Source organism: Herpailurus yagouaroundi, unplaced genomic scaffold (genome assembly GCF_014898765.1).
Source record: "Herpailurus yagouaroundi ecotype Mexico unplaced genomic scaffold, PumYag 77, whole genome shotgun sequence".
NCBI classification, from domain to species: Eukaryota; Metazoa; Chordata; class Mammalia; order Carnivora; family Felidae; genus Herpailurus; species Herpailurus yagouaroundi.
The window spans coordinates 34,618,435-34,645,767 of NW_024412388.1; the positions used below are offsets into that span (position 1 = coordinate 34,618,435).

The 27,333-nt window shown below is 52.7% G+C and overlaps 1 protein-coding gene across 4 annotated transcripts; it reads left to right on the forward strand.

Moving 5' to 3' along the window:
• The first annotated feature begins 5,158 nt into the window (after positions 1-5,158).
• IPO13 (importin 13) lies at positions 5,159-25,455 on the forward strand. Of its 4 annotated transcripts, none has more exons than XM_040469949.1 (20): positions 5,163-5,947; positions 7,666-8,402; positions 13,791-13,931; positions 14,041-14,182; positions 14,291-14,457; positions 14,665-14,785; positions 14,872-15,019; positions 15,440-15,621; positions 15,702-15,728; positions 15,910-16,056; positions 16,214-16,357; positions 17,706-17,786; positions 18,587-18,724; positions 18,916-19,012; positions 21,985-22,037; positions 24,247-24,313; positions 24,402-24,460; positions 24,627-24,716; positions 25,013-25,194; positions 25,283-25,455. In XM_040469949.1, exons 1-20 carry the CDS (start codon positions 5,864-5,866, stop codon positions 25,377-25,379), a joined length of 2,904 nt encoding a protein of 967 aa, XP_040325883.1. In that variant the 5' UTR covers positions 5,163-5,863; the 3' UTR covers positions 25,380-25,455. The 4 variants fall into 4 exon arrangements, 3 of the variants coding, with proteins under 3 accessions (XP_040325885.1, XP_040325883.1, XP_040325884.1); XM_040469950.1 differs by having other exon boundaries at positions 5,166-5,947; positions 15,910-16,044; XR_005788527.1 differs by lacking the exons at positions 21,985-22,037; positions 25,013-25,194; positions 25,283-25,455 and having other exon boundaries at positions 5,160-5,947; positions 24,627-24,684.
• The last annotated feature ends 1,878 nt before the right edge of the window (positions 25,456-27,333 follow it).

Genomic DNA, 27,333 nt, shown 5'->3' on the forward strand with positions numbered 1-27,333 from the left:
CGCCTCGTAGCGCGTGGGTCGGCAGCACGGCTGGCTGATGGGGCGCGAGCCCGGGGGCGGCCGTAGGGCCCCGGCGCCCAGCAGGCTGGCCAGGCTGAGGTCGTGCGGGGAGCGCGCGCGGCGGCAGGAGCCGCTGCAGAAGCGGAAACGCCTCGCTCTTCCGATCTTCACGCCGTCTACACAGCCAGGCAGGGGGAGTCGCACGCGGACCGCGGGGGCGCGGGGCTGCCGCCTGCGGTCGCAGCTGGTGCCGGTGCGCGCGCTCGGCCTGGGCCACAGCTCCGACGAGCTGGTGCGTTTCCGCTTCTGCAGCGGCTCCTGCCGCCGCGCGCGCTCCCCGCACGACCTCAGCCTGGCCAGCCTGCTGGGCGCCGGGGCCCTACGGCCGCCCCCGGGCTCGCGCCCCATCAGCCAGCCGTGCTGCCGACCCACGCGCTACGAGGCGGTCTCCTTCATGGACGTCAACAGCACCTGGAGGACCGTGGACCGCCTTTCCGCCACTGCCTGCGGCTGCCTGGGCTGAGACATCGCTCCAAGGGTTTGCGGACTGTACCCTTACCCGCGGATCCTCGAACCTGGGGCCTTCTCGCAGGAGCCCGCGGGCCGGCGGGTGGGGGGCCCTGGGCCAGAGATGGAGGCCTCAGCCAGGTGAGTGATGGCTATCAGCCCTGGAGAGATGGAAGGACGACTGACTTGCGGCCCCAGGGTCCTCGCCCTGCAAGTCCCAGCCCTGCAGGCACCAGACAACCTCAGCTGTGGAGACCTTAGGATCCACTTCTCACAGACTCTGGCACTGACCAGGCCACGGACCCAGGACTCCTCCTCTGGAGAACTCAGCAGCTCTGAAGTCCCAGCCTCAGCCCAGGCCCTGGGGGGTATGGAATTGGAGGAGACACATTGCTGACATGGGCCTGTACTCTTTCGTGGTTGCTGGACCTCTATTTATTATTCCTAAGTTATTTATTTACTTCTGTGGTTTGTCACATCCTTTCCTGGGCAGTGGGGCTGGATGGGTAAAAGCAGCTGGATGGAGATCATGCGCTGGCCATCCCACTCACTTCAGGCTGACTCAGCAATCACAGGCCTGTGATCTCCCATTGCTTGGGGCGGCGCCCCCGCAGCTCTGGGACACGAGGCATAGAACACAGGCAGAGTGGGTGGCAAAGGTGTGTTCACCAGTCCTGAAAGGGCAGCTCACACCCCCCTGCACGGTCCCCAGCACTTGGGACCTGTAGTTACCGGTGGAGAAAACTCTATCCCTGTGACATCAGGCATCCTGGGGGCCTCACAATGTGTAATGACACAGAAAACCACACATTGCCCCACCCCACTGTCACTAATCTGTCCTACCCTCCAGGGCACCCTAATGGGTGCATACACTGCCTCTGCTTGTAGACAACCCAGCATGGGGAGCTCACTACCCACATTCCATGAAGCCACCCAGGGCAAAAGAGCATCTGAGAAGGCTGAAGGTGGGGAAGAAGGTGCAGCGGGAGGCTGGTTTGGGAGAATGAAGCAGAGTGCATCAAGGGATAAGAGGGCAGGAAAGAACTGAGGTTCCCCCCTCCCCAGAGGGACCTGCATTTTGAGTGATAAACAAAGATATTCATTTATTCATTCAACAAATATTTACTACCTATTATATGTCAGACACTAGGTAGACACCAGCAATACAGAAGTGAAAGGGACATGATCCCTGCCCTTAAGCTTAAAATCAGGAGAGACAGACAATAAATAATTACTTAAATAATTATTTTTTAAGTTCAGTTTGGCAAATAGTATGAAAAAGGACAAGAAGCTAAGCGGTATACACTTTCACCTGGAAGGAAGGAGAGGTTAGTGCTGACCCTGGCCTTCCACAGTGCCCCCGAGTCATCTTAAAAGTCCATGCAATCCTGAGCTTTCCTGCATGTCCTATGCAACCCTGTTTCCTGGGTCCTGTGAATTTGTCCAATATGATGTTCTTTGGCAATAAGACATACATATGGAAAGGCTACTGAGTCTGAGGAACCATGGGACATCCGGAGGGGCTGTCGGGAGGAAGGGATATGCTGGTCTGGAGCTGAGGAGGGAGGTCTGGGCTGGAGATTAGTTCAGCAGCTGTAAGCACAAGGGCAGTAGCCGCAGCCAGGGGCGCATGAGAGCACCATGAGAGTGAGCCAGCTGAGGCCGCCCCCCCCCCCAGGCATCTGACGCTGCGAACCAAAATTCCTTCCAAACTAAGTGCCTGCTTTGGCACAGGTGCCCCTTCACCCAGGCAAGAGTGAGGGCTGTGTGCGTTCTGGGTCAAGGAGGAGAAACAAGTCTGTGCTTCCACTCTTCTGTGTTTACTGCCCCAGTTCTAGGTGCTCCCCAAACTCTGGTGCTTTTGCACTGCCTTCAAACACTCCTTTGGTGTTTACCTCTTTCTGCCTCCAAACTGATTCAGGATCCTCGGTCTCCTGCGCTCCCTACCTCCACCTGAAGAAAGTGGCACCAGTACCATACAAGTTTGCAGACACTACCTGGCCTTGGTTGAGGGTGAAGGGGGCCATCCTGTCAAGTGAAGGGTCACTGGGCCTAGGGAGCCCCTGCTAGAAAGACTTGAAAGCCTAGCCTAGCCCCCAAACCCTCCAGGCCCTGCCCTTCAGTGGTCATCTCTACTCTCAGAGCCACTTAAAGGAGACCGACTGAAGGCACCTCTGACAATGTTCATAGTAAGAGCCAGTTCAGAACCCAAGCCAAAGGTACTGGCTCTCAACAGTCCCCAGATTGCCAGTCCTCAAACGAGTAGGGTCCTTCCAACTCAAGGCTACGTTCAGGGCCCCAGAGAGACTGTGCCCAACATCTCACAAAGTCCCAGATGAAACAGCACCTTCTCCACGAGAAGACACGTTCCTGTAAGAACTGGCCTTGGTGTGCAGCTCACAACAACCCAAATCCCTCTTTTAAAAAATAAGGCCATTTTCCCCAAAGGAAACAAGCTCCAGAACTGCAGTGCTCTGCCTGCAACTTAGAGGCATGATCTACACATGATCTTACCAGGCAGAGCACTTTCTACTCCTGAAAGCCACAGGTGGTTCTGGTTATCTCCATTTTTGACTGCAGACTTTGTTTCACAATTGCAAAACTACATCGTCCATTTGAGTATCTTCCCAGAACTAAGGTACGGTGTCCTCCAAAGAGGTATCACGTCACCATCTCTTGTAAGAAAACTATAGGCAGCTTTGAAAATTACAGCAGCTTCAGGGAGCACCCAAAACTTCCCTCTAGATTTGTTTCATCCAGGAATTGAGGTTTGGGGTTCCGTGTGCTCCCCCTGCACTTGCCAATGGCTTTCCTCCTCTCTTGCCCAAAGGTTGCCCTATTTCCCCTGCCTAGAATCCCTATGACAGAGTGTATGTGCACTGGCCGACTCACTGAGGTCTCTTCTGGGAAAGGGGAGGTTGCATAGAAAGCTGAGGGATCTGAGAAAAGATCTAAGAGTCTGTGCCATGTGAGATTACCTTTCTTATTCACAGGAGTGGTTCTTTCTTTTTTAAAAATTTTTGTTAATGTTTATTTATTTTTGAGAGAAAGAGTGTGAGCAGGGGAGAGGTAGAGAGAGAGGGAAACAGAATCCAAAGCAGGCTCCAGGCTCTGAGCTGTCAGCACAGAGCCCCACGCAGGGCTCGAACTCACGAACCGCGAGATCAGGACCTGAGCTGAAGTCAGACGCTTAACTGACTGAGCCACCCACGAGCCCCCACAGGAGTGGTTCTTAACCTGTTTTGGAGGTATAGAGTCCTTTAGAGAATCTGATGAAAGCCAAGGATTCTCTCCCTGCACCCCCAACATGATGAAAAACCCCTTCCTTCAATTTATTCTGCATACTACAGATAGGTGTTTCTAAAATGCAAATCCAATCATCACTGCCCACTTGAAGCCCCACTTAAAATTTGTTGAATGTCTCAATTCCCACTGAATTTTGCTTCCTATCTAATTGAGCCCCCATCCTCACCAGTTTCTATTATTCAAGCTCAGACCAAGTTTCTCTTCCTCGGGGAAGCCTTCATTCACCTCAGGCCTTGGCAGCTATTGCCAATGTCAGCTTCCTCCACCGAACACAAGTACAGAGGTCCTTTCCCTTTTGATTACTATTTCCCCTTCTGGGATAGCTGGCAAGAGTTAATAACAGGAAAGGGCACCTGGCTGGCTCAGTGGGAAGAGCATGCGACTTTTGATCTCTAGGTTGTGCGTTTGAGCCTAGAGATTACTAAAATTAATAAATAAACTTAAAAAAATTAATAAAAGGACAAGTGTAAGGGGTAGGGACTGCTGGGGTCTGTGGCCAACCAGATCTGTGGCTAGGCCGTGTGTCCCTGGACAAGAAAAGTTCAACCTTCCCAACCTCGGTTTTCTCATCAGAAAATAGTGACTAAAATACCCACCTCCGAGATGTTGAGAGAATCGGACCTAAGGTATGCAAAGTACTGTTCCTAGCTATTCTTATTCTAATTACTCATAAAGAGAAGTTGCTTCCAAGCAGCACGTAAAATTCTCCGAGTACTGTCCATGGTATGAGGTTTCCGGGTTGCTAACTGGGCAGCCCGGAAAGCCGTCCTTTTGTACTCCTGAGGCGCGCCAAGCCCCCTTTCTTCTCAGGGTGGTGCTGACACCTTCTTCCCAGACCGCCCCCTTCCTGGGTGCCAGAAAGCGCAGACAGCGCAGCATCAGTGACCTGTTTCTCCCCGCGAACCCACAACACACACCTTATCCTCTAGCCTGGATTCCCAGCTCCATCCACCGGCCCCTTCAGTCTTAGGGAGCTGCTCATCAGCGCCACCAGCGAGTCTGTCCCGGTCGCCCGCAGAACGTCTGGGGCTGGCGGGGTTCGGCGGGTCCCCAGCCCACGTGCTCCCGACCTCCGCCGCAAGGCGCCGCCCTCCCGCTAGGCGCAATGCGGACTACGTTTCCCAGGGTGCACAGCGGCGGGGCCTTGGCTCAGCGGGGGCCTCGAGCGGCGCGCCGCGCCGTCGCCTGCTCCGGGGGCGCGCGGGCCGGCGCGAGGACAGGGCCAGGGACCCGGAATGAGTTTCCGCGCAGTTCCGCTGTGCCTGGCCGGGCTGTGCCGGGCCGGGCCGGGCCAGGGCAGGCGCGGGGGCAGGGCGGCGCCGGAGTCGGCGGTGCCGGGGACAGGCGCTCGGGGCAGCCCGCGCCTCGCTGAGGTCCCCGCCCCGTCCCGGCCGGGCCGGCTCGTCTGTCAGTCACTGGGGCGGCGGCAGCGGCAGTAGCGGGGCCGGAGCCGGGCGGTGAGAAGAGCGCGGGCCAGGCCGGCCGGAGGGGATCTGCCACAGCCCCTCAACTCTACGGACTCTTCGCCCCAGACTCGCGAAGCTGCACCCCTGCGCCTCGTCGGACGCCTCCGTAACCCGCGAAGGGCTCTCTCCCTCGTCACCCCCCACCCCGTGACCTCCTCGTAGGACCCGAGAGCGCACTCAGACCAGGGTGTTGTGGGTACAGGCCATCGACCCTGTGACCTCTCACGGGCCAGGGGCTCGGTTTCCCCCACAGGCCTGCCTTCCCTGTGACTCCCTCCTCAGAGAGTCTGGGGACAGAGCCGTGACCTACCACCAGGACCCCCGCCTGTGAACTCTTCACTGACGGCTCCCTCCTCAGAGTCCCCCTCAGTTGGTCTCCTCCTAAGAGCACTCCTTTTGGCCTCTGGCAAGCCCCCCATCCCCATCCGAGGTGGGGAGGCCTCGGCAGCCATGCCCGCCCTGGGCCCCCTGTCACCCCACCGCTCCCTGGGCACCCAAGCTGGGGTCTAGCACGGGGCCAGCAGCCAAGGGGCTGGGGCAGGAGACAGGTCAGGGTCCACCTCCCTGCTGGGGAGGGAGCAAAGATGGAGCGGCGGGAGGAGCAGCCTGGGGCTGCAGGGGCTGGAGCAGCACCAGCCTTGGACTTCACTGTGGAGAACGTGGAGAAGGTATGAGGGCCCGGGGGTGGGCATACCGGTGACAGAGCAGAAGTTCTGGGGACTGACATTAATGCCAGAGCCCAGGCCTGGGCTGGGTGCCTGCTGGGATGGTGCCCCCAGAGCACCTGGCATTTGCTGTCTCTCTGGGCAGGCGTGGACAGCAGTGTTATGGTGTCCTAATGGGCTATTTTTGGCTTTCCTTAGACATGGGTTCTCTTTGGATACTCTAGGGTCTTGGGCTGGTCCCTTCAGGGTGCTGATAGCCTAGACCTCCGGCCGGATTGGCTATTCTCCAGCTCCGTGGGTACTGCATGAGCAGTGCAGTAAGAAACCAGGAATCCAGGAGACCTACAGCTCAGCCCTCGGGAACCATACCGATGCTGAGCCATGCTGGACCTGTTTTGTGACCCAGGGGCTCAGAAAATAACCTGGAACTGAAACAGTCTGGGTTATGTTTTCACTCTTTCTTAGGGAAGGATCCTTCTTGTATTGGATGGAGGCCAGACGAGTCCCGAGCAGGCAGGAAGGGCTAACCCCCTCTCTTTGGTAATGGATCTAAGGGATCCGGTCCTGCTGGCAGCCGCAGGATCCTTCTCTGCTCACCTGTCCACGTAGCTTCCTGCCATGGTCTTCCCAGGCTCTCCCACTGCCCAGCCCATCTTTTTTGAACTGCTTCTCTGGTTCTTTTCTGGGTTCTGCCCCTGAGGCCTGGGATGCAGAAATGCCTCCCTGCTGGGTTGAATGGGGAGATGGAAAGCAAGGAATGGTTGCAGATACTCATTTGTTATTTTTGAGCCCCTTTTGCCATACCAAATGGTGAAAATCCATCCCTACTGCTTCTTTGCCTGCTGAATTCAGCATCCCTGAGGAGCCAAAAAGGGACTGTAAACATAAGCTGCTGTCAGAGGTACAAATAGGGCTAAGTCTACTTGGATGGAGCTTGCTTAGGGGGTCAGAGTCCTGACCTCACCCTTCCACCCCCTGGGGCTGGGTGCTGTTGGCATGGTGGCACACTCTTCCATGTGCAACCAGGGAGACAAACCACTGTTTTCTTACTGTGTGAAGTCCCTGTGGAATTGGGACCCTGGGGATTTGGCGAGTTGAGAGCTCCAGGCAAGGCATTTGCCAGGGCTGCCAGCCAAGACTTCTTGACCAGCTTTTTGGACCCTCACATGCGCTCTCTGGGGGGTGTTCTCACCCTCCCCTCCAGTATGCCTCTGGCCTAAGGCTGCCTGGCAAAGCCTTAGTCGTGCTCAGATTTCACAATGGCTTTGGTGCCAGCATCTGGAGTGACCGAGGGATGATCCTGGGGGAGCTGAATAGAACCTTTGGAGTTGATGGGACCAGCTGTGCCTGGGAGGGTCAGGGCCCTTCAGGCTGTTCCATGCTCTTCTCAGGCTTAGCTTTATCCCTGTGGAGCCATTCCTTCAACCTGGGCCTTGTCCTTTACCTCAAATGCCTCCCCTTTGGGGAGCTCAGCCTCTTTCTGCTTTCCTGTGGAGGTTCACTTTCTGAACCCCTAATGTTTGGCTATAATGACAACATGGTAGAGCATGGGCAGAGTTCAGGCTCTCCGGGTATCAGTAGGATCCTCGGCTCAGGAAACAGTGAGCTCTACCTGCTCAGCCCCTCAGTCAGAAAGAGAGAGCAGATTTGCAAGACCAAGTTCTGGGCTCTGACAGGATCCAGAGTGGCCAACACCTGCTCAGTCCTGTGCTGTCCTGCAGGCGCTGCACCAGCTCTACTACGATCCCAACATTGAGAACAAGAACCTGGCTCAGAAGTGGCTGATGCAGGCCCAGGTCTCCCCACAGGCCTGGCACTTCAGCTGGCAGCTACTGCAGCCCGACAAGGTGCCTGAGATCCAGTACTTTGGGGCCAGTGCCCTGCACATCAAGATCTCTCGCTACTGGAGTGACATCCCCACTGACCAGTATGAAAGTCTAAAGGCACAGCTCTTCACCCAGATCACCCACTTTGCTAGTGGCTCCAAGATCGTGCTGACTCGGCTGTGCGTGGCACTGGCCTCCCTGGCTCTCAGCATGATGCCTGATGCTTGGCCATGTGCTGTGGCAGATATGGTACGGCTCTTCCAGGCTGAGGACTCACCGGTGGATGGTCAGGGCCGCTGCCTGGCCCTACTAGAGCTGCTGACAGTGCTGCCTGAGGAGTTCCAGACGAGCCGCCTGCCCCAGTATCGCAAAGGCCTGGTGCGGGCCAGCCTGGCAGTGGAGTGCGGGGCTGTCTTCCCGTTGCTAGAGCAGCTGCTACAGCAGCCCAGCTCACCCAGCTGTGTGCGTCAGAAGGTGCTCAAGTGCTTTTCCAGCTGGGTGCAGCTGGAGGTGCCACTGCAGGACTGTGAGGCGCTTATTCAGGCTGCCTTTGCTGCTCTGCAGGACTCGGAGCTCTTCGACAGCAGTGTGGAGGCCATTGTCAATGCCATTTCACAGCCCGATGCCCAGAGGTGAGCTGGTCCCCATCTTCCCAGAAAAGAACAGTTTGGTTGGCCTTCCATCTATCTGTTCAATAAACACGAATTGAGTGCCTACTGCATACCTGGTCCTATGCTGGAGATACACAAGGAGGCAAACAAGACATGGTCCTTGTCCTTATGGTTCAGAGAGGGAGACACAACTAATCATCCAACAGATTATTCAGTTAAAATATTTGACTCTTTCTTTTTCTCTCAACCAATCAGTCACCATGTCCTGGCTGTTCTGCTCCTGACCATACTGCAAATCTATTTTTCCCATCTCCACTGCCACCACCCTAGTCCGAGCTGTCATCATCTCTCTCCCCAAATGATTGCAGAGATTTTTCACTAGTCCCCTGGTTTTTACTCCTGTACCCGTACTGTCCACCGAGCAGCTAGAGTGATCTTTTGAAAAGGAGGATCCAATTTGTCCTTTCTGCTCAGAACCCTTCAGTGGCTTTTCGCAGCTCTTAGGATAAAGTTCAGAATCCTTAACGTGATCCACAAGGTGCTGCACAGAATGGCATCTCTAACCTCTTCTCATGTCATGCTCCTTTCTCCACTCTCATACAGTCTTTTCAGTTGCTTGAATGTTCCATGCTCCTTCTAGCTTCTGAACCATCACAGGTGCTTGGCACATCATCTCTACCTCAACTGAAATTTCATTATCTTAGGAAAGCCCTCAATGATTTTTAAGACTAAGTTTGGTCTACTCTATTATTGTATCTCAGAGCTTCTAGTGTTTTTCCTTCTTAGCCTGTAACACAGTTTCATCATAAATTAATGTATGTCTCCTCATTGGTCTCTCAGCTCTGTGAGGACAGACACTGAATCATTTTATTTTGTCACATTGTGCCTGGCAGCATTTGGTAGCATTCGGTGTTTTTTGAACAGATGAAAAGTAGGAGTTGCCTGAGAGGTGGGAGCAGGGTGGGGGAGTTCAGGGGAAGAGGGAGCGCTCCAGGCTTCAGGAACTATAGCAGGGGCAAAGGCCCCTGGTGCACAGCACCATAGTACCTTTAAGGACTTGAAGGAAGGTGAGTGTAGCGAGGTGTTTGTGCAGCAAATGTTTGTTGCGTGCCTCTTTGTGTCTTGGGTCCTGTGCTGAGCACCAGGTGCATAAAGATGAATGGGTTGACTTCAGCAAGCCAGGAGCTCACAGTCTAACAGACACATGGAGGGGCAAGTGTGGTCAACGAGATGAACGCTATGATAGAGAAAATGGTGGGGGGACTGTAAGAGCCCAGAGGAGGCATTTAACCTGGTCTTAGGACTGTGAAAGGCTTCCCAGAGGAAGTGTGCTTTAAAGAGCCTTAGCAAAGAAAGGGTGTTGAGAAAGCCTGGTGAGTGGTGGTGATTAAACAGCAGGATTTAAGGGCCAGTTGTGGGAGGTCTGGGCCCAGATTATGTAAGACCTTTGTCAGCCAGGCTTAAGATTTTGGTCTTCATCCTGAGGATGATGTAAAGATATTAAAGGATTTCAAGTAGAGAAAATGCCATAATGAGATGTTTGGTATAAGTTGGATTGGCCATGGCAAGACTGGAGACACTAACACTTCAGAGGTAGGGCTTTAGAAACCCTTAGCAGACTTGGAGGGGAAAAACATTGAAAGAGATGGCATCAGAGAGTGGTTAATGGCTCTAGCCTTGGCATTAGTCACGTCTGAGTTTGAATCCCAGATGGTCTGTTTACTAGGTCCCATACCTTGGATAAGTCGCTTTTAAGCCTCAGTTTCCTCATCAGTAAAATGGGTGTGATCATATTAACCTGAGAGAGTTGTAAAGGCTTAAATAGGACAATGTGCACAGGGTCTGCCCCTGGTATTCTATAAAGGATATTTTGATATTAATAGGATAATCAAAGAAGAAAATGTCTATGAAAGGTTTAGCCTGGTTCTTGCACGCCCCATAAAAGGCAGTTGTTAGTATTTGGTATCGTTTTGCATTGGCAGTTAGTGTATCTTTCCCATGGTTTCCCAGGTTTTCCAACTCAAGGTGGGTATCAAGTCCCAGGACTAGCCTTTCTTGGCAGCTTGAAGCTCGAGTGCCGGCTGCACTCAGACAGTTGGTAGCTAAAGGGAATTGGCCAGGGCCAGTGCATGGGTGATGTGGGGTGTCCTTGGATACACCCAGGTTTACTCGCCCAGCCGGTCTCGAGGGCTTTGGCAGGTAATTGATGCCTCTTCTCTTCTGAACGAATGAGCGAACAAGGAGCCAGTGAGGGAACCCACAGCCTCCTGAGCGCCCATTGGCTGCAGCCCCCATGGTTGCTTAGCAACTCTCCCCATTTTCTCAGCTCTCCTCCCTGAGCTCTAATTGCAGGTCTGGGCTGAGCTCAGTGTGAGTGGCAGCCAGCAAGTCCCAGCAGCCCTGCCCCGGCAGCTTGAGCTGACCAACAGAACTAGGCCTCTTGAACCCAGTCTCAGCCATGGGCTTAAAGACATCCTCTCTATCTCCCTCTCCCAAACCTAGAAACCTCTGGAAGCCTCAGACCTGCTCTTCTGTGTGCATAGTTCTCAGGAATAGGTGCCCAGGTGGTGGGAAATCTAAACAAGGGTTTCCCCCACCGGGGTGCTGCACCAGCCTAGTGTCAGAGTTTGGGTCTTGCTCTGTCTAGTCTAGCTTCCTAGACTTTGGCTTGAGAAAGTCACCTGTGGTTTTGCCTCTTGGGTTATCCAGCCACTGCCTTTCCCAGGTGTCCTAATATTGGCTGTCCCCTTGGCTGAGCTTGCACTCAGGTCCCCTCTTTCCCACTCTTCCACAGCTGCTGCTGCTTGCCTGACTCTCTCTCCCTCAATTTTCTTTTTCCTGAAATATGTTTTTGGTCCTGGAAAAGCTTTCACTGGGGGCTGGGGAAGGAGAGAAGGTGAATTAGACAAGTTCTTGGGGGCTCCCATCAGTTAGAATTTGAGATATGGGCTGAGATTTGCATAGATCCTTTGGGGAAAATTCAGGTAGGGCTCTGAAAGAGCAGTCCTGCAGCAGAAGAGGCTACCTCAGCCTGGAATTTGTCTCAAAGTTGCTATATGACCTTGAGTTATACTCTGAGCCCTTCTGGACTTGTCTGTGACTTAGCCTATTATGCAGCTCAAATGTGACCAATTAAGAACTCAGTGAAGATTGAGTACCTGCTGTGTACATGAACTTTGGCAGGTGTGAGGGAGCCTTGGTGGGGACGCTTTGGGGACAGGGCGCTATCTCCTGCCCCCATCTCAGCTGCTGGTAAGCTCGCACGCCATGACTTTGGCCCTGTCCCTGCTCTCTGTGCCAGAGTCTGGCCTGAAGGTGCCCATTGTCTGGTGGTGCAGCCTGTGTCAGGGTCATGAGACTGAAGCTATCCCAGCTGTTGCCAGGCAGAGCCCTCTAGGGCTGTCTCTGGGTTGGAAGTATCCTGGTATGGATACCTTGTCCAACCAGAATGAGGATTTGGAGAAAGCTGACATCTGGGCTGGTTGCCCCTTGTTTTCATCTTACCCCTGAGGTTATGAGACTACGGGCCTAGCAGCCTGCTTAGGGCAAATGCAAATAGAACTCTCTGGACTTTCAACCTCCTACCTCTCCATAGATGGCTATGGTGACACTTTGATTGGTAGCAGAGGGGTCTCAAGCATCTGATTCCCTCTGAGAGTATCACTTCATGCGATTAGTCTGATCTCCACAGCAGGCTGCTGGGGAGGGGTCCAGTGAGATAGAGCTAGCATTCTCAGTCTCCTTTGTATACTGTGTGTCCCCTGCTCCCCTTTAAGGATCATTGTGCTTCAGGACTCTGACTTGCACCTTCTTTTCTCTCATTCACCGCTTTCTTCCTGGGCAATGCTCATCTACTCCCATAGCTTTAGTTACCAGCTGTTTGCTGATGACTATGTCTCTTGCTCTAACTTCTCCCTTGGGCTTCAGGTTTTTATATCCAACTCTCTGGACACTTCTGTTTGCATATCTCACCTCAACACTGAACTTATCGCCTTCTGGCCTCCCATTAAATTTATTACTATTCCCCTCTACCCACCCCTCCTGGCCTCAGTAAATAGCTCCACCATCTACTTAGTTGTTTAGTCAATAACGTGAGAGTTGTCCTTGACTCTTCCCCATTGTCATATTCAATCAGTCATCAAGTCCTGTCCATGTTTCCTCTTAGCTATCTCCTAGTTCATCATCTATTGCTGTCCCTTCATACTGCCACCAGAGTACATAGGAATTAGGATCTGGTGGTAGGGAGTGGAATGGAAGGTGGGGACTGATGGCTGTCGGTGCCTTCCGAAGTCTTTATCAGGGCTCCTGAGCCTGTATTAACTCCTCTGACACTCATCCTGTTCAGTCTCCCGTAACACTGTCTATATTAGTTTTCTGGAGGGGCTGTAATAAAGTACCTCACACTGGGCAGCTTTAAACAACAGAAATCTGGGGCGCCTGGGTGGCGCAGTCGGTTAAGCGTCCGACTTCAACCAGGTCACGATCTCGCGGTCCGTGAGTTCGAGCCCCACGTCAGGCTCTGGGCTGATGGCTCAGAGCCTGGAGCCTGTTTCCGATTCTGTGTCTCCCTCTCTCTCTGCCCCTCCCCCGTTCATGCTCTGTCTCTCTCTGTCCCAAAAATAAATAAACGTTGAAAAAAAATAATAAAAAAATAATAAAAAAAATAAACAACAGAAATCTATTGTCTCATAGTTGCAGAGGCTGGGGGTCCAAAATCAAGGTGTCGGTTTCCTCTAAAAACCCGGAGGAGAATCCTTCCTCACCTCTTCCTAGCTTCTGTTTGTTTGCTGGCAATCTGTGGTGGTCCTTGGCTTTAAGTTGCATGACTCCAATCTCTGCCTTTGTCATCACATGTCATTCTCCCTATGAGCCTCTGTCTTCACATGGTTGTCTTATAAGGACATCCATTGTACTGTAGTAGAGCTCCCCCCCTACTCTGTGATCTCATCTGCAATGACACTGTTTTGAAATAAGATCACATTCTGAGGTATTGGAGATTAGGACTTCAACACATCTTCTTGGTGGATACAACTCAGCCCATAATAGGCTGCCCCTTGGCCCCTCTAAAATATGTCCTTCCCACATGCAAAATACGTGCATCTCATCCCAACTTCCCCAGAAGTCTTAACTCGTGCCAGCACCAACTGTAAGTCCAATTAGAGGACACAATTTAACCTGTAACACTGACCTCACACTTCCTTCTCAGAGTTCTCCTGGAAGTCTCTGACAGAAGCTTCTTCTCAACATGGGCAGCATCAAAGCTACGATGTAGGCCCTGACCTCTTTTCTGCTTTGGGTTTGTTGTGGGGAGTGAGCTTTGATGGAAGACGGGGAGAATGTGCCTTTCTCTCAAAGCTGGTGGGGGATGGGTAGACAGCTCTGATGGGTCTCCTTACCTCATGCCTCCAGGTATGTGAACACACTCCTCAAACTCATCCCGCTGGTGCTGGGATTGCAAGATCAACTGCGACAGGCAGTGCAGAATGGGGACATGGAGACCTCCCATGGCATCTGTCGCATTGCTGTGGCCCTGGGCGAGAACCACTCCCGGTGAGCAGTTGGGCAGCTGGGGGTGGGATAGCAGGGACCTCTCAGAGGTGTGGTTTTGGAGCCCTGTTGGGGGAGGGGGAATGACCTTACTATACCTCCTCCTTCCAAGGGCCTTGCTGGACCAAGTGGAGCACTGGCAGAGCTTCCTGGCCCTTGTCAACATGATTATGTTCTGCACCGGCATCCCTGGCCACTATCCTGTCAATGAGACCACCAGTTCCCTGACCCTCACCTTCTGGTACACGTTGCAGGTGTGTCTATGTGGCCTCTAGTAGAATTGGGCTGTAATGACAGAAGGTAGATCATGGGCTTCTGGGCCTGGTGCTGAGGTGGCTAACTTTCTTCCCTGGCTCTCTCAGGATGACATTCTGTCCTTTGAGGCAGAGAAGCAGGCTGTGTACCAGCAGGTGTACCGGCCGGTCTACTTCCAGCTGGTGGATGTGCTTCTGCACAAGGCCCAGTTTCCTTCTGATGAGGAATATGGATTCTGGTCCTCAGATGAGAAGGAGCAGTTCCGAATTTACAGGTGATGGTAGCAGGCCAATCCTACCTCTAAATAGAGTCCTGAAATAATGAAGGCAATGAGGGGAGGAGCCCAAGACCAGGCCTCTTGAATCCTGAGGCTCCTTTCTCTATTCTCTAGGCACTTTTGCAGTTGTGAGGGAGCTGGGGTGGGCTCCTGGGCTTGGGAGCAGGATCCGGGCAGTGTATAAGGTCTTCGTCTACTTCTTAGGGTGGACATCTCAGATACGCTCATGTATGTGTATGAGATGCTGGGGGCCGAGCTGCTCAGCAACCTCTATGACAAGCTGGGCCGTTTGCTCACCAGCTCAGAGGAGCCCTACTCCTGGCAGGTACCTCCCAAGCCTGATTCCCTCAGCCCTCCCAGAACTGTCACACCCTCCTCCTCAGCCAAGCCAGTGGCACCCTCTTTCCTCAGCACACAGAGGCCCTGCTCTATGGCTTCCAATCCATCGCAGAGACCATCGATGTCAATTATTCTGATGTGGTGCCTGGGCTCATTGGCCTCATTCCACGGATCAGCATCAGCAACGTGCAGCTGGCGGATACTGTCATGTTCACCATTGGTGAGACCTGGCACACACCCATGAGCACATTTCCAGAGCCACAGGCACCCCATCCCCAGCTATAGTTGGCCTGCTGGTTCCTGTCCAAAATGGGAGAGACACACATGCCCACACACACAATCAGCATTGCAGCCAACTGGCTGTCCTGGCACATCTAGGGGTCCTTCCTACAGTGTTCCGAGCTGCAATTCAGTGAAGCTAGTTTGCTGTCAATGGAACAGCAGTGCTAGACCTCTTCTGAGTAACTTCTTCCTGCTTCTCAGCTATAAGGCTCCTGTTTGAGCATGTGCATGCATATTTGCCTATTCAGCTCTAGGGCTGTAATTTGATCTGCCAGAAGCTCTGCCTGCCTCTCAGGGACATGGTACAAAGCCAGCCTGGCCTGCCTCAGATATCTTCCCCTCTCCCTTCTTCCCCCAGGAGCTCTGTCTGAATGGCTGGCTGACCACCCCGTCATGATCAACAGCGTTCTGCCCCTCGTACTGCATGCCCTAGGCAATCCTGAGCTCTCTGTCTCTTCAGTGTCCACCCTCAAGAAGATCTGCCGAGAATGCAAGTATGACCTGCCACCCTATGCTGCTAACATTGTGGCTGTCTCCCAGGTATGTGTGGGCTAGGGTTGGGCTGGGTCTCAGGGCACACTGCACTGTGCTGATACCAAATTCCTTCTGTTTATCTCCAGGATGTGTTGATGAAACAGATCCACAAGGTGAGCCCAGAAGTTTCTAGGGGGTCCTTGGGGATATTATGGGAATCTGCAGAAATCCTCTTCTGCCTTTTCCTACCCCTTGTCTTTTATTCTCTGTTCTTGGAAGCTTCCCCAAGAGGTTTATTCTTCCTACCCACATCCAGATGTATCCAGGATTGACTTTCCATGTTCTGCCCCACAGACAAGCCAGTGCATGTGGCTGATGCAGGCACTGGGCTTCCTGCTGTCAGCCCTGCAGGTGGAGGAGATCCTTAAGAACCTGCACTCCCTTATCTCACCCTATATCCAGCAGCTGGAGAAGCTGGCAGAGGAGATAGTGAGTGAGCTGGTGTGTGTGTGTGTGTGTGGCCAGAAGGCAGGGGTGGGTTGCCCTTTGTGTGGGCTATGGCTGTTGGGGAGTGGGGTTGGAGTTGACAGTCAGGGCTGGGGTCCGGGGGCCAAGCTGGGCCACAGAGATCCAGAGCTTGGTTTGATTCTCCCCATAGCCTAATCCTTCCAACAAACTGGCCATTGTCCACATCTTGGGGCTTCTCTCCAACCTCTTCACCACGCTGGATGTCAGTCATCATGAGGATGAACATGAAGGCCCTGAGCTCCGGAAGCTGCCAGTGCCACAGGGACCCAACCCCGTGGGTGATGTTGCCATTGCCCTCCACCCCCAACACACACACACACACACACACACACACACACACACACACACACTACCACATACCCTGTGGGAATATCATTGTTACTCCCCAACTTTATGGATAATATTGTCATGGTTCCCTTGGCCCCATGGGGCATGATGCATTTGGTGTGTTGACCCTGTGAATGACCTTATCATTGTGCCTCATTCTGTAGGGAGTGATATCATTGTGTCATCCAGCCCTGTGGGTGATATTTGTCTTTGTCCCCAGCCCAACCAGGGTGATGTCATTGTGGTTCCTCCATCTCATAGGAGACATTGACATTATCCTTCAACCCCATAAATGATGTAATTATGGGTTCCTGTTTGACCCCCAGTTCCAGGGGGTCTTCTACTTGGCTACTCACCATCCCCTGTGGGCACTGGGGATGCTTACATGCTCCACGTGTAATAATTCTTGCCTTCGACTTGCTCCCAGTCTAGAGGAAACATACATAAACAGATTGTCACAAAGCAGTGTGATAAGTACTGTGATAAGCTCAGGCACAGGGGGTTGGGGTGACCACTTACAAGCTGTTTGATCTGGAGCAAGGCTCAGCTTCCCATTCAAAACTATGAACATCAGACTACCTGGCTTGCTTATCTCAATAGAATGATGCTGGGTAGCATATGTGGTCTTGAGTAAAATTTTGTATAAATGTGAGACACTGCTTGGATTATTGTTCCCAGGGTTTCTCCTGGAGAAAAGGGAGCCACAGTATCCTAGCTTCTCTCTTCAGCTCTCCACCTTAGTTTCAGTTGCCCTTTTGGCTCTAGACCAAAGTTGGGCTAGCGTCCTCCTACAGAGCCCCTTCTCCTTCCGTGGTAGTCATTGTCCTGCCTTCCCTTACCTCCCAGGACCTCAGTCTGCTCTCTGCTCCTCCGTAAGTTGCCATATCTGTGCATCCCTCGGGGCTCTGCACCCTAAGCCTGTTTGAGTGAGACAGCATCTCCACTTCAGGGGCTAACGCATAGGCTTTTGATACTGAAAGGATTTTTCTGAGCAGAAATGGATAGGGAGTGATTTTTCTTAAAAGTTACAAAGTTTTAATAATCTTCTGAAGCCTTCATAATATCCCTGCTTTGCACTTTGAGGCTTCCTCTAAAATGATCCCTAGAATTCAGGATATCCTCTTTATTCATGGGGGATTCAACACACCACTCCTTCCCCCAAGGTCCCATCCATTGAGTCCTCAACATGCAGTCTGGAGTAATAGGTTTGAACTTCTGGCCAACTTTGTACTACCGGGTCCTTCTGGGGTAGGTGAGAGTGGTGGTGGGGCACCTCACTTCTTCTGTGTCTTCAGGTGGTTGTGGTGTTGCAGCAGGTCTTCCAGCTTATCCAGAAGGTGCTGAGCAAATGGCTGAATGATGCCCAAGTGGTGGAGGTGAGCCTCAATCCTTGCTCTCTGCCCCCATCGTGACTTTGCTTAGATACGGAGCAGGATGAAGGTGTTGCTGCCCCATCTTGGCTTACAGTGGTCTGGAGAAAATAAAGGAGGTGAATCCTGCCTCACAGACACAAGGAATGTTTTGGGAAGACATTCAGAACTTTCCAATATCACAGGAAGTCCTTGACCAAAGAACTATGATGTTGGGGCTGAGTGACAGTCAGGGATCCACCTTGTAATCAGAGACCTGCCTTTGGTCCGTTTTCAATTCAGGATTTTCTTACTATTGCTGCTCTCTGAGAGGAAATGGTGGAGATGTAAGTAGCAAGACTTGAGTTACAAAGTTCCATCCCGTGCTCCTCTGAGAAGGCCTTTTGGCCTGCTGCCTTTCAGGGTGAGGGTCAGGCTTGTTTACCTCTCTTGATTCGCAGGGCCAGGCCAGGCCTTATAGGTAAGGGTCCCACCTTAGGCCTCCTCTGTGCAGAGCCTCAGTTGTGTTCTGGGTGATTGTGACCTGCTAACCAGGACCCCTTTGCTTTCTTCCTTTTTTCTTTTTTTTTTTTAAACGAAATATATTTGACGGTTAACATTGTATAAATTTAAGGTGTACAACATGTTGATTTGACACATTTATGGATTATAATATGATTGCCATTGTATGATAATTAGAATCCCTATCACATCACATAATTATACTTCTTTTTAGGGGTTGGAATAATTGAGATCTAGTCTCTTGGCAGGTTTGATGATCATAATACTGTTGTCTATTTCCTGGGCCCCTTTGCTTCTTTCCCAAGGCGGTGTGCGCTATCTTTGAGAAGTCTGTTAAGACACTGCTGGATGACTTTGCCCCCATGGTGCCACAGCTGTGTGAGATGCTGGGTCGGATGTACAGCACCATCCCCCAGGCCTCTGCTCTTGACCTCACTCGACAGGTGGGCCTTCTGATTGAGGCAGCAGTGTTTTAAATTTCATCCTAGTTAGAGGTCTGACCCAGGGATGGGGTGGTGGGTAGAGTGGGGTGGATGGCTGTCCTGGCAGGGATCCTGACCTGCATTCTAGGGATGCTGGCCAGTTCTTGGTGAGACAGGGCCTCAGCTGACCAGCATTCCCTGCTTTGTTGTAGCTGGTCCACATCTTTGCTCATGAACCTGCCCACTTTCCCCCAATCGAGGCCCTCTTCCTGCTCGTCACCTCCATCACACTCACTCTCTTCCAACAAGGTAGGTCCTGACCAGGGTCCCTGCTGTTGCCGCCACTGCCACCACTGCCACTGCCTCTGCTTCCCCGATTGGGGAGCCAAAGCTGCCCACTCTGTTCTCCTCTGTCCCCTGAGTTGCACATGGGACTTGGTGGGAAACTTGGGGGATCAAGCACAGCACAATTGTCACCCTCCAAGTAGTGACACCGTAGGTTGAAGTGGATAAGAGAGTGAATGGTGTCTTCTACTGGCCTGCTGGATTTAGGGCCAGTCTTGATGTGGGGGGAGATGGGGCCAGAGCTCTGAGGGACTTGGGATACTAGGCTGGCTCCTTTTCTTTGGGATATAATGAAAAGTGGAAAGAGCATGGGCTTTGGAGTCAGATAGACCTAGATTCTAAGTTCATCACCACCAACTAGTTGTGTGACCTTGGGCAAGTCACTTACCTTTGCGGAGCCTTTGTTTCCATGTCTGTGAAATAGAGATTTCGTGTACTTGATAGGATTGTTATAGGTATGAAAGCAGTGTCTCTTGGTCCCCTGGCTTGGGGTTTTTGCACATGAAGTACTCAGGGAGTTCTGGTTCCTTTCCCTGCATCGGGGCTTATTCCTTTTTAGGCCCAAAGCTTTTGGCTGTGGTCCCAGCTCCCCGTTCTCTGTGGCCCTCTGCCTGAGAGTGCTGGGAGCAGGGGGCTCTAGGCTTCCCCTGCTGTCTAACCCAGGCTTCTAACTTGGAAAAGAAACAGCGCTGCTCCACCAGCCTCATGAGTCTTGTCTGGATTTGTGGTTGCAGGTTTGAGGCTTACCAGGGGTTTCAGCTGGAGCCAGAGCGCTCTCTGCTGATGTCATCATTATGTGGTCCCATGATGCTGGCCTCTGCTCCAGTGGCCCATGGGTAGGTGCAAAGCGAGCAGAAACTTGAGCCAGAAACCAAGTGTGGCCACCCTTAAATCCTTAACTCCACCTCTCCCACTTCTTGCATCCAGTCAGGGGCAAATCTAGGTGGTCCTGACTCCTGATTATCCTGCAGACCGCCCACCTCTCTCCCCTCCCTCCATGATCACACATCAGTGTCTGGGTTGCCCCAATAGTCCTCTAACTGGTTTTCCTGACATCTGCCCTTCCCTGCAGTCCATTCTGCATCCTGCAGTTGTAATATTCTTTAGAAAACACACATCTGAGTATTTTTCCCTCTCTGGCCGGAAACCCTTTCGTTGGCTGTCCATTGCCTCAGGTTCTCACCCTGCTCCCACCCACATGGTGCAGCCCCTGCATACTCCTCAGTGTCTTCTGCCAGTGTCCCTGAGACACCAGCAGTCTAGCCACACTGACCTCTCCCTTTGATGTCCCATTTGATCCTCTAACTGGAATGCCCTGTGCCCTTTACTGGGTGAGCTCTTACTCCTCCATGCCTTACTTATGCATCAGTCCTAGAAGCTTCTCTGGGGCAGAACTAGGTGCTTCTGACTTTATGCTGAAACTGCATCATGTACACACTGCTGATATAGTACCAATCATACTCAATAATCAGCTTTCATGTGTGTGTCTCTCTCCCTAGACTAAGCCCCTCAAGGGCAGGGTCGAGCCTCTTCTCTCTGCAGCCTCAGTGCCCAGAACAAGGCCAGCATAGAGTAGGTATCAGACACTATTGAAGAAAGGAGGGTAAGGTCTCCCTGCCCTCGGAACCTTTCTTCCTCACTATCTGGGGCCAGCCACTAGCAGGGTGGCTGCCGAATGTCAAACATGCTGTCTGTAGGGGGACCCTGGCATAGGGCATGGGCCTCACTCTCCAGGACCTGAGTAAATCAGGGCTCAGATGTGAAAGAGATGGGCTTTATCAGTGGCTCCTCATAGCCTGGAAAAGGAAGCATGGAAGAGATAATTATCTACTTTACAGTTGGGGAAACTGGGCATTTGTGGCTTGCACAAGATCACACGGCTCCTTAGTGGTGTATCAGGCAGATGTTCGTGCAGCGCCTCCTCCTGAAAGGGGAACAGCCCAGGAGCTCTAGACACATGCCTTGTCCTTGCCACAGGTGTCAACAGAACTGGAGGCAGAGTAGTGTCCAAAATCAATCATACTTGCTGGGCTTGCTGGTTGTCTTGCAGGACAGGACGGCCCCCTTACCTGTTATGCTGTCCTGGTCTTGCCATTCCGTTCTCAGCCTCTGCCCTCCCACTGCACCATGGGGTGACATGTTGACTGGTTTCCCTCTTTCTCTGTGTGTCCAGATGGTGGGAGCTGGTTTTCAGCCCTGAGCCTGGCTCTCTGCTCAGTCGGTGTCCATGTGGAGGGGCTTTGCTGGGTGGGGCTCTCATTTTTGGCCTCATGATACAGTTTCTTCCCCGAGGCCCCGCTGGTGGCTTGCCCAGCCATCCCCACAGCATATTGGACTCTGCCCTAGCCAAGGAGGAGTCCTCTGGTTTAAGTGGACCCCAGGGAGTCCTTCCCTTGGCCAGACCAAGAGCCCTAAGGCCATGGAAGTGAGGGGGCACCTGCTCAGGCCCTGATACCCTGGCCTTTCCAGGGCCTTCAGCTAGGCCCCCAAGGGAGTTACCAAGGACTAACCTCTCGCCATCCCTGCCCTCCTCTTTGATGGCTAGTGTTGGGGAAATGTGCTAGAAGGCAGTGTAGGGCCACCCCAGCCAGCCAGAGGCCGCAGCAAGAGTGGGGGTTGTTTCTTCAGCTCTGTGGAGTCCAACATTGCTTCAGCACCAAAGGCTCACTGGGGGGACTGGCCTGAGGAGGAGTGGGGAGTAGGTGGAAGGACCCCTGGGAGGGAGCTGGGGCAGGCCCGTCCTTCACTTTGCCGTCTCTTTCTGTTGGGCTTCTCCCAGTTCATGGTTTTTGTATGTTTTGTTTCTTTATCTTGCTTCCTGCTGCTCATGTGCCCCCACGCTGTCTCCCTGCAGGCTCTCAGTCCCACATAACTATATGAGGTTGAGTTGCTGTTTGTATAATTTTTTCTTAAGTTCCATCTTTATTATATTTTAGGGCCCAGGGATCATCCTGATATTGTTGATTCATTTATGCAACTCCTGGCACAGGTGTGTTTTAGTTTTATTCATTCACGTTCTGTTCTCTCTCTTTCTCTTTCTCTTATGTTGAAATTCAATTTAAGCCTATTTTTAGCTTTCTGTTGACAAATTTTTTTTCTGTTCAGTTGAATAGAGTTTCTTCATCTGTTTCCGTGGAAGTTGACAACCCAACATCCTCCTTTAGTGCCCCTTTGCCTCAACTAGCTCATTCTTCCACCAAGACCAGGGAGAGGCGATCCCAAAGGGAGGGAGCTGGGCTGGCCTGGGCGGGGGAGGGGGAGTAATTGTACCCGGCAGCTCCTTCGTAGCTGGGGTGCCCTTGAAGTTCAGGGGTGAGATCGGAGTTGAAGGGCCTAGGGTTCATTGTCCCGTGCTCCTGCCGGGGAACTGCCTGCCTCAGTGCCCCCACCCCCCCACCTGCTCTGGAGAGGTGGCTGGGAGGAGCTCCGAAGGGAGGGGCCAAAGGTGAATGTGCTGGGGTGGAGCCAGGAGTTGGGCTTCAGGTTGTACTGCTGTTGGGAGGTGGGGTGCTGGCTCCACTGTGAGGCTGCGTTGGGATGTGTTTGTGTTTGGTGCATGTGTAAGTGGGTGGACCTTATTCGTATGTTTTCAGTTTAGTTTGGTTTGGAAACAAATCACATAGCTGCTGTAAGTAGTATGTGTGTTGTGTCGGGAAAAATATGTAGTTGAAGTGTGGGCACGTGCACTGATGCATGTTGTATGTTGGTGTGCATTAGGCATTGATGGGTTTTGAAGCAGTGTCATGTGTTGGAGGTGTGTGTGTGGGGCTGTGAGAGCGTATTTGGGGGAGGGAGTGTATGTTGTGGCGTCGATATGTCTGACATACAGGGAATGTGTGTTGTGGAAGATACATGTGGTGAGCTGTGGGGACATGGGGCTAGTGTGGGGACCATGGTGGGGATCCTGTGGGTTGGGGTAAATGATGTGTTCCTTCGCTTAATCAGTCCACAAATACTTAGTGTGTGATACACATCTGGTGCTCTGCCAGGTGCTGAGGGTATAATGGTAAACAAAAACAGGCATAGTTCTTACTCTCTTGGAACTTACAGTATGGTGGGGGAGTGAGGCGGAGGAGGAGGGGGGAATAGGGAGTGTGTTCTGGGCCTGGATAGACATGTGTATGGGTAACTGAGGGTGCGTCCTTGGGGGTGTGGGCGTTTGTGTGTGTGTGTGTGGATGGGTGTGTTAGGAGGGTACATGTGCTAGAGGACTGGGTAGCTTGAAAGTGTGGGCATGTGGACATGACTGGGGAATGTGGGGCGTTTGAGGGATGTGAATAGGTAGCAGGGTGTGTTGCAAATGTGAGAAAGTATGTGTAAGGGATGTGATAGAGGTGTGTTTGAGGGTAAGTAGGGTGTTTCCAGAGAGGGTGAGTGTGGGGGTGCTTGCACATGAACGGGAGTGGAAGGTATGTGAGGGGCTGGAGGGTTGGGGGTCTACATGGTATGTGTTGGGGGGCTGGTGGGGAGCAGCCGTGTTTGATAACTGCTGGAGCTGTGCAGAGCATCTCCTGTGACCTGAGGATGTGCCAGTCGTGTCCTAGTACCACTTGGGGTGGGTTTTCTGCCCCTTGTACTCATTCCCCCCACATGGCAGCACTGACTCCTGAGCTGGGTGTGGCTGAGAAGGGCCTGGACTCAGGGTATCCCGGTTGAATGGTGGGGCCATGGCTCCAAGGCTCCGACCCTACTTTTCCTCCTCCTAAGCTGGAGGGTGTCTGAAGAATGCAGGTGGGACGTGGGGGCTGTTGGACTGGGCTCCACATCCAGCTGCCATCTCTTCTTTCTGCTGTCCTGTTAACAAATCCAGGGGGCTTTGACTGCCTCTGAATCAAAGCAGTCACTGCTGGCTACCTGGAGCCTGCAGGAGGTCTGGCCTTGATGGAGGGGAAAATAAAAGCGTTTGCTTAGGGAGTGACTTGGGACCCAAGCTTTCTGTATTGTGACCACCCCCTTAACCTCTCACACACACCTGTGCATTCATGTACACATACATGTACGTAGCATCCCCTGGCTGTTCCCTTCCTGACTGAACTGTGGGGTGGTTTGGGTCCCCCAGAGATGGCTGGGTGGCTGATTTTGGCAGCCTGTACCTATGGTGCGTGAAGTTGGGGCCTGGGGTGGCAGGTGAGTGGTGGGGAGGGGGGATGGTCCTTGGAGCTGGTTGGGGCTGGGCTTACCAGCTCCACCTCCTGCAGGCTCTGAAGCGGAAGCCAGATCTGTTCCTGTGTGAACGATTGGATGTCAAAGCTGTGTTCCAGTGTGGTAAGTGGGGCCAGGTGGATAGGAGGGCCTGGGTCCCCCTTAGGAGGATCCTTAAGCCCCGCCTGATCTGCCTCTGCCTCTCCTACAGCTGTGCTGGCCCTCAAGTTCCCTGAGGCACCTACTGTCAAGGCCTCCTGTGGCTTCTTTGTGAGTCCCATGCTGAGTCCTGACCCCCCACCCCCACCCCCCGCACCCCAGCCCCTATTCGCAGTCCAGCCCCGGACTCCAGAGTGTAGGGGTATGGTGTGCAAGTCTTGTCCCCAGGGAGAGTGGGGAAAGAGCTGAGGCTGACAGTCCTCTCCATCCTCCGTAGACAGAGCTGCTGCCTCGGTGTGGGGAAGTAGAACCTGTGGGGAAAGTGGTACAGGAGGATGGCCGTGTGCTGCTCGTAGCAGTGCTGGAGGTGAGATGCAGCTGGTGTTTGATGGGGCTTTGATGGGGGTGGAGTGGCCCTCACTCCTGAGGCAGCTGCCCTCTGGGAAGCTTGAGCCTTTGGTTCCCTAAGCTGACTCTGTTTCTTCAGCAGTTAAATGGCTGACAGTTGTTAGGGTTGCTGTGAGGATCAGCTGGCTCTCAGAAAACAGCACTTACCGTGTGCAGCTTGGCTGAGAAACTGTCTGGGAGTGGGTGGCGCATGGCTAGGCACCCTTGCTGCAAAAGGGGCAAGGCCCTGGTGTGCTGAGAACCCGTCTCCCTCAGGCCATTGGGGGCCAGGCCTCCCGCAGCCTCATGGACTGCTTTGCCGACATCCTATTTGCTCTGAACAAACACTGCTTCAGCCTCCTGAGCATGTGGATCAAGGAGGCACTACAGCCACCTGGTTTTCCCTCCGCGCGCCTCAGCCCTGAACAGAAGGACACCTTCAGCCAGCAGATCCTTCGGTGAGCAGAGCCGGCGGCACTTGGGCTCTGGTCCAGAGGAGAGGGTGGTGGTGGTGGACGGTACTAACCTGCTCTCCTTTCCCTTCAGTGAGCGAGTGAACAAGAGGCGGGTGAAGGAGATGGTGAAAGAATTCACACTGCTGTGCCGGGGGCTACATGGCACAGATTATACAGCTGACTACTGAGAGGCGCCCCCATCCCACCCACACCTCCTCCTCTCCCCTCCCGATTCCCAAAGAGTAAACCTGGATCTTCACTGCATTGCTGTCTCTGCTTCCTTTTTTCTGCCACCACCACCTAACTGGGCGAAGGCCTGGGGAAGGATGGGAGGATGTTTGGATCCAGGCCTTATTAGGGAGTTGAGGGGCCAACTTCTAGCTCCTAGAGTGGAAGTGCTCCGCTGTAGCCAAGCCTCCTAGGTTGGAGCCATACATAATACTGCCGTTGCTCTTGGGTTGGGGTGGGCCTGCAGTAGTATCAGCAACCTCCCCACGGCCCACTGCCACCCATTAAATTAGTCCCAGCATTCATGCATGCATACATTTATTTAATCAGCACTGCTGAGTACTAGCCCTCTAGTTCTGCCTTGCTTTGTTCTGTCTGAACAAGGGCTGATCTAGTCCTTAGCTACCATGTTTAGCTGGGAGAATGGGACCAGTGAGGGAAGGCTGCTCGGAGGAACTTTCACTTCTGATGGGACTGGAAGGTTTGCCAGGTAGAGGACTTGGGGCTTTCAGCTGCAAGTGAGGTGGGGTGGGGTCCAACTAGGAGGGAAGAAATGGAGAGTGGTTTTAAGTCCCAGGATAGGTTTCTTGTATGGGGTTATGGAGGCCACACTTGCACAAGGTTGAGGAAAGGTATAGAAAGTGGAGCTGAGCATGTGTAGGAGGAAGCATGGCAGGCCCCTGAGGAAGAGGAATGCAGGGCCTCAAGCTGTCTTCACACCTGGAGCTTCCCACCTCTGTGCTACCTGACCAAATCTTGATGGTCAGGGCTCATTCAGGACCAGGGACAGCTCCCCAGCGGCTGTTGCTCTCCTCCCTTGGTAGGTGTCCCTTACTTTCTGTCTCTCAGCCATAGTTTCACCCCTGCTGCCTCTTAGACACCCCAGGCTTCCCCTCAGTAAGATCTGAAGAGCAGGACTTGGATCTCCCCACTTCCATTCCTGAACCTTGAGTCTCCTTGGAGGTGATAGAACTGGTTACCCCCCTGTTCATCTCACTCCTTTCCCTGTCCTTTTCCCAATCTTTGCATGAATTCTGTGTCTTCCATTCTACATCTCTCTTCGATCTCTCCCAATGCCAGCCAGCATCCATCCCCCTTACATGTACCATCCCCTGAGGCCACTCTGTTCCTCTTCCTCTATCCCTCCTCAGTCCCATTCTCACATTATTACATTCACAATTCGTATTACATTCATAATTCAAAATTACATTCATAATTTCTCATTTCTGGAGTATGTGGGGATGCTTCTTTTAGTCCTTTTCTCCCACTGCATGGTGTCTAGGTGTCTTCTTCCTCCCCCATCCCCCATGATCAAATGTAGCATATATAAGCTAAGAGATTGAGGGGGCTAAAGCCTAGTTCCTGAAGTCAGACCTGGTTTTGATATTGATTGTGCCACTGATTTGCTGTGTCTTACCAGAACTTCAGTTTCCTCATCTGTAAAATGGGACAAATTTTTTTTTTTTTTAAGTACTCTACACCCACCATGGGGCTCAAACTCACAACCCTGAGATCAATAGTTGCACACGCTACCAACTGGGTAGGGCCAGCCAAGCACTCCTGGGACAATTCTGACTCCAAAGACTGTAAATGCTAAGAATGTGGTGCCTGAACAGTAAGTGCTCAATATTTGCCTGATTGACAGACTGCTGTGAGGATAACAGCAAATGCTTTCAGTATATATGATATGCAAAGGACTACTTCATAAAGTTTTATATCTAAATTCATTTGATCCAGCAATCCTATCAGGAGTGCTATTGTTACAACCCCCATCTTGGGGATGAGGAAACAGTGACAGACACGTTGAGTAAGAAGTAATGGCAGAGCACAATATTCAAACCCAGACAGCCCGGCACCTGAGTTGAAAATTAGGCAATGCCACCCCCCAAATGATAAAATGCACATGAAGTTCTG

Coding starts and splice junctions, on each gene's coding strand:
- IPO13 (XM_040469949.1), top strand. CDS start 5,864: ATGGAGCGGCGGGAGGAGCAGCCTGGGGCTGCAGGGGCTGGAGCAGCA. Junction 14,786..14,871: donor AGGAGCCCTACTCCTGGCAG/GTACCTCCCAAG, acceptor CTCTTTCCTCAG/CACACAGAGGCCCTGCTCTA. Junction 15,622..15,701: donor ACATTGTGGCTGTCTCCCAG/GTATGTGTGGGC, acceptor GTTTATCTCCAG/GATGTGTTGATGAAACAGAT.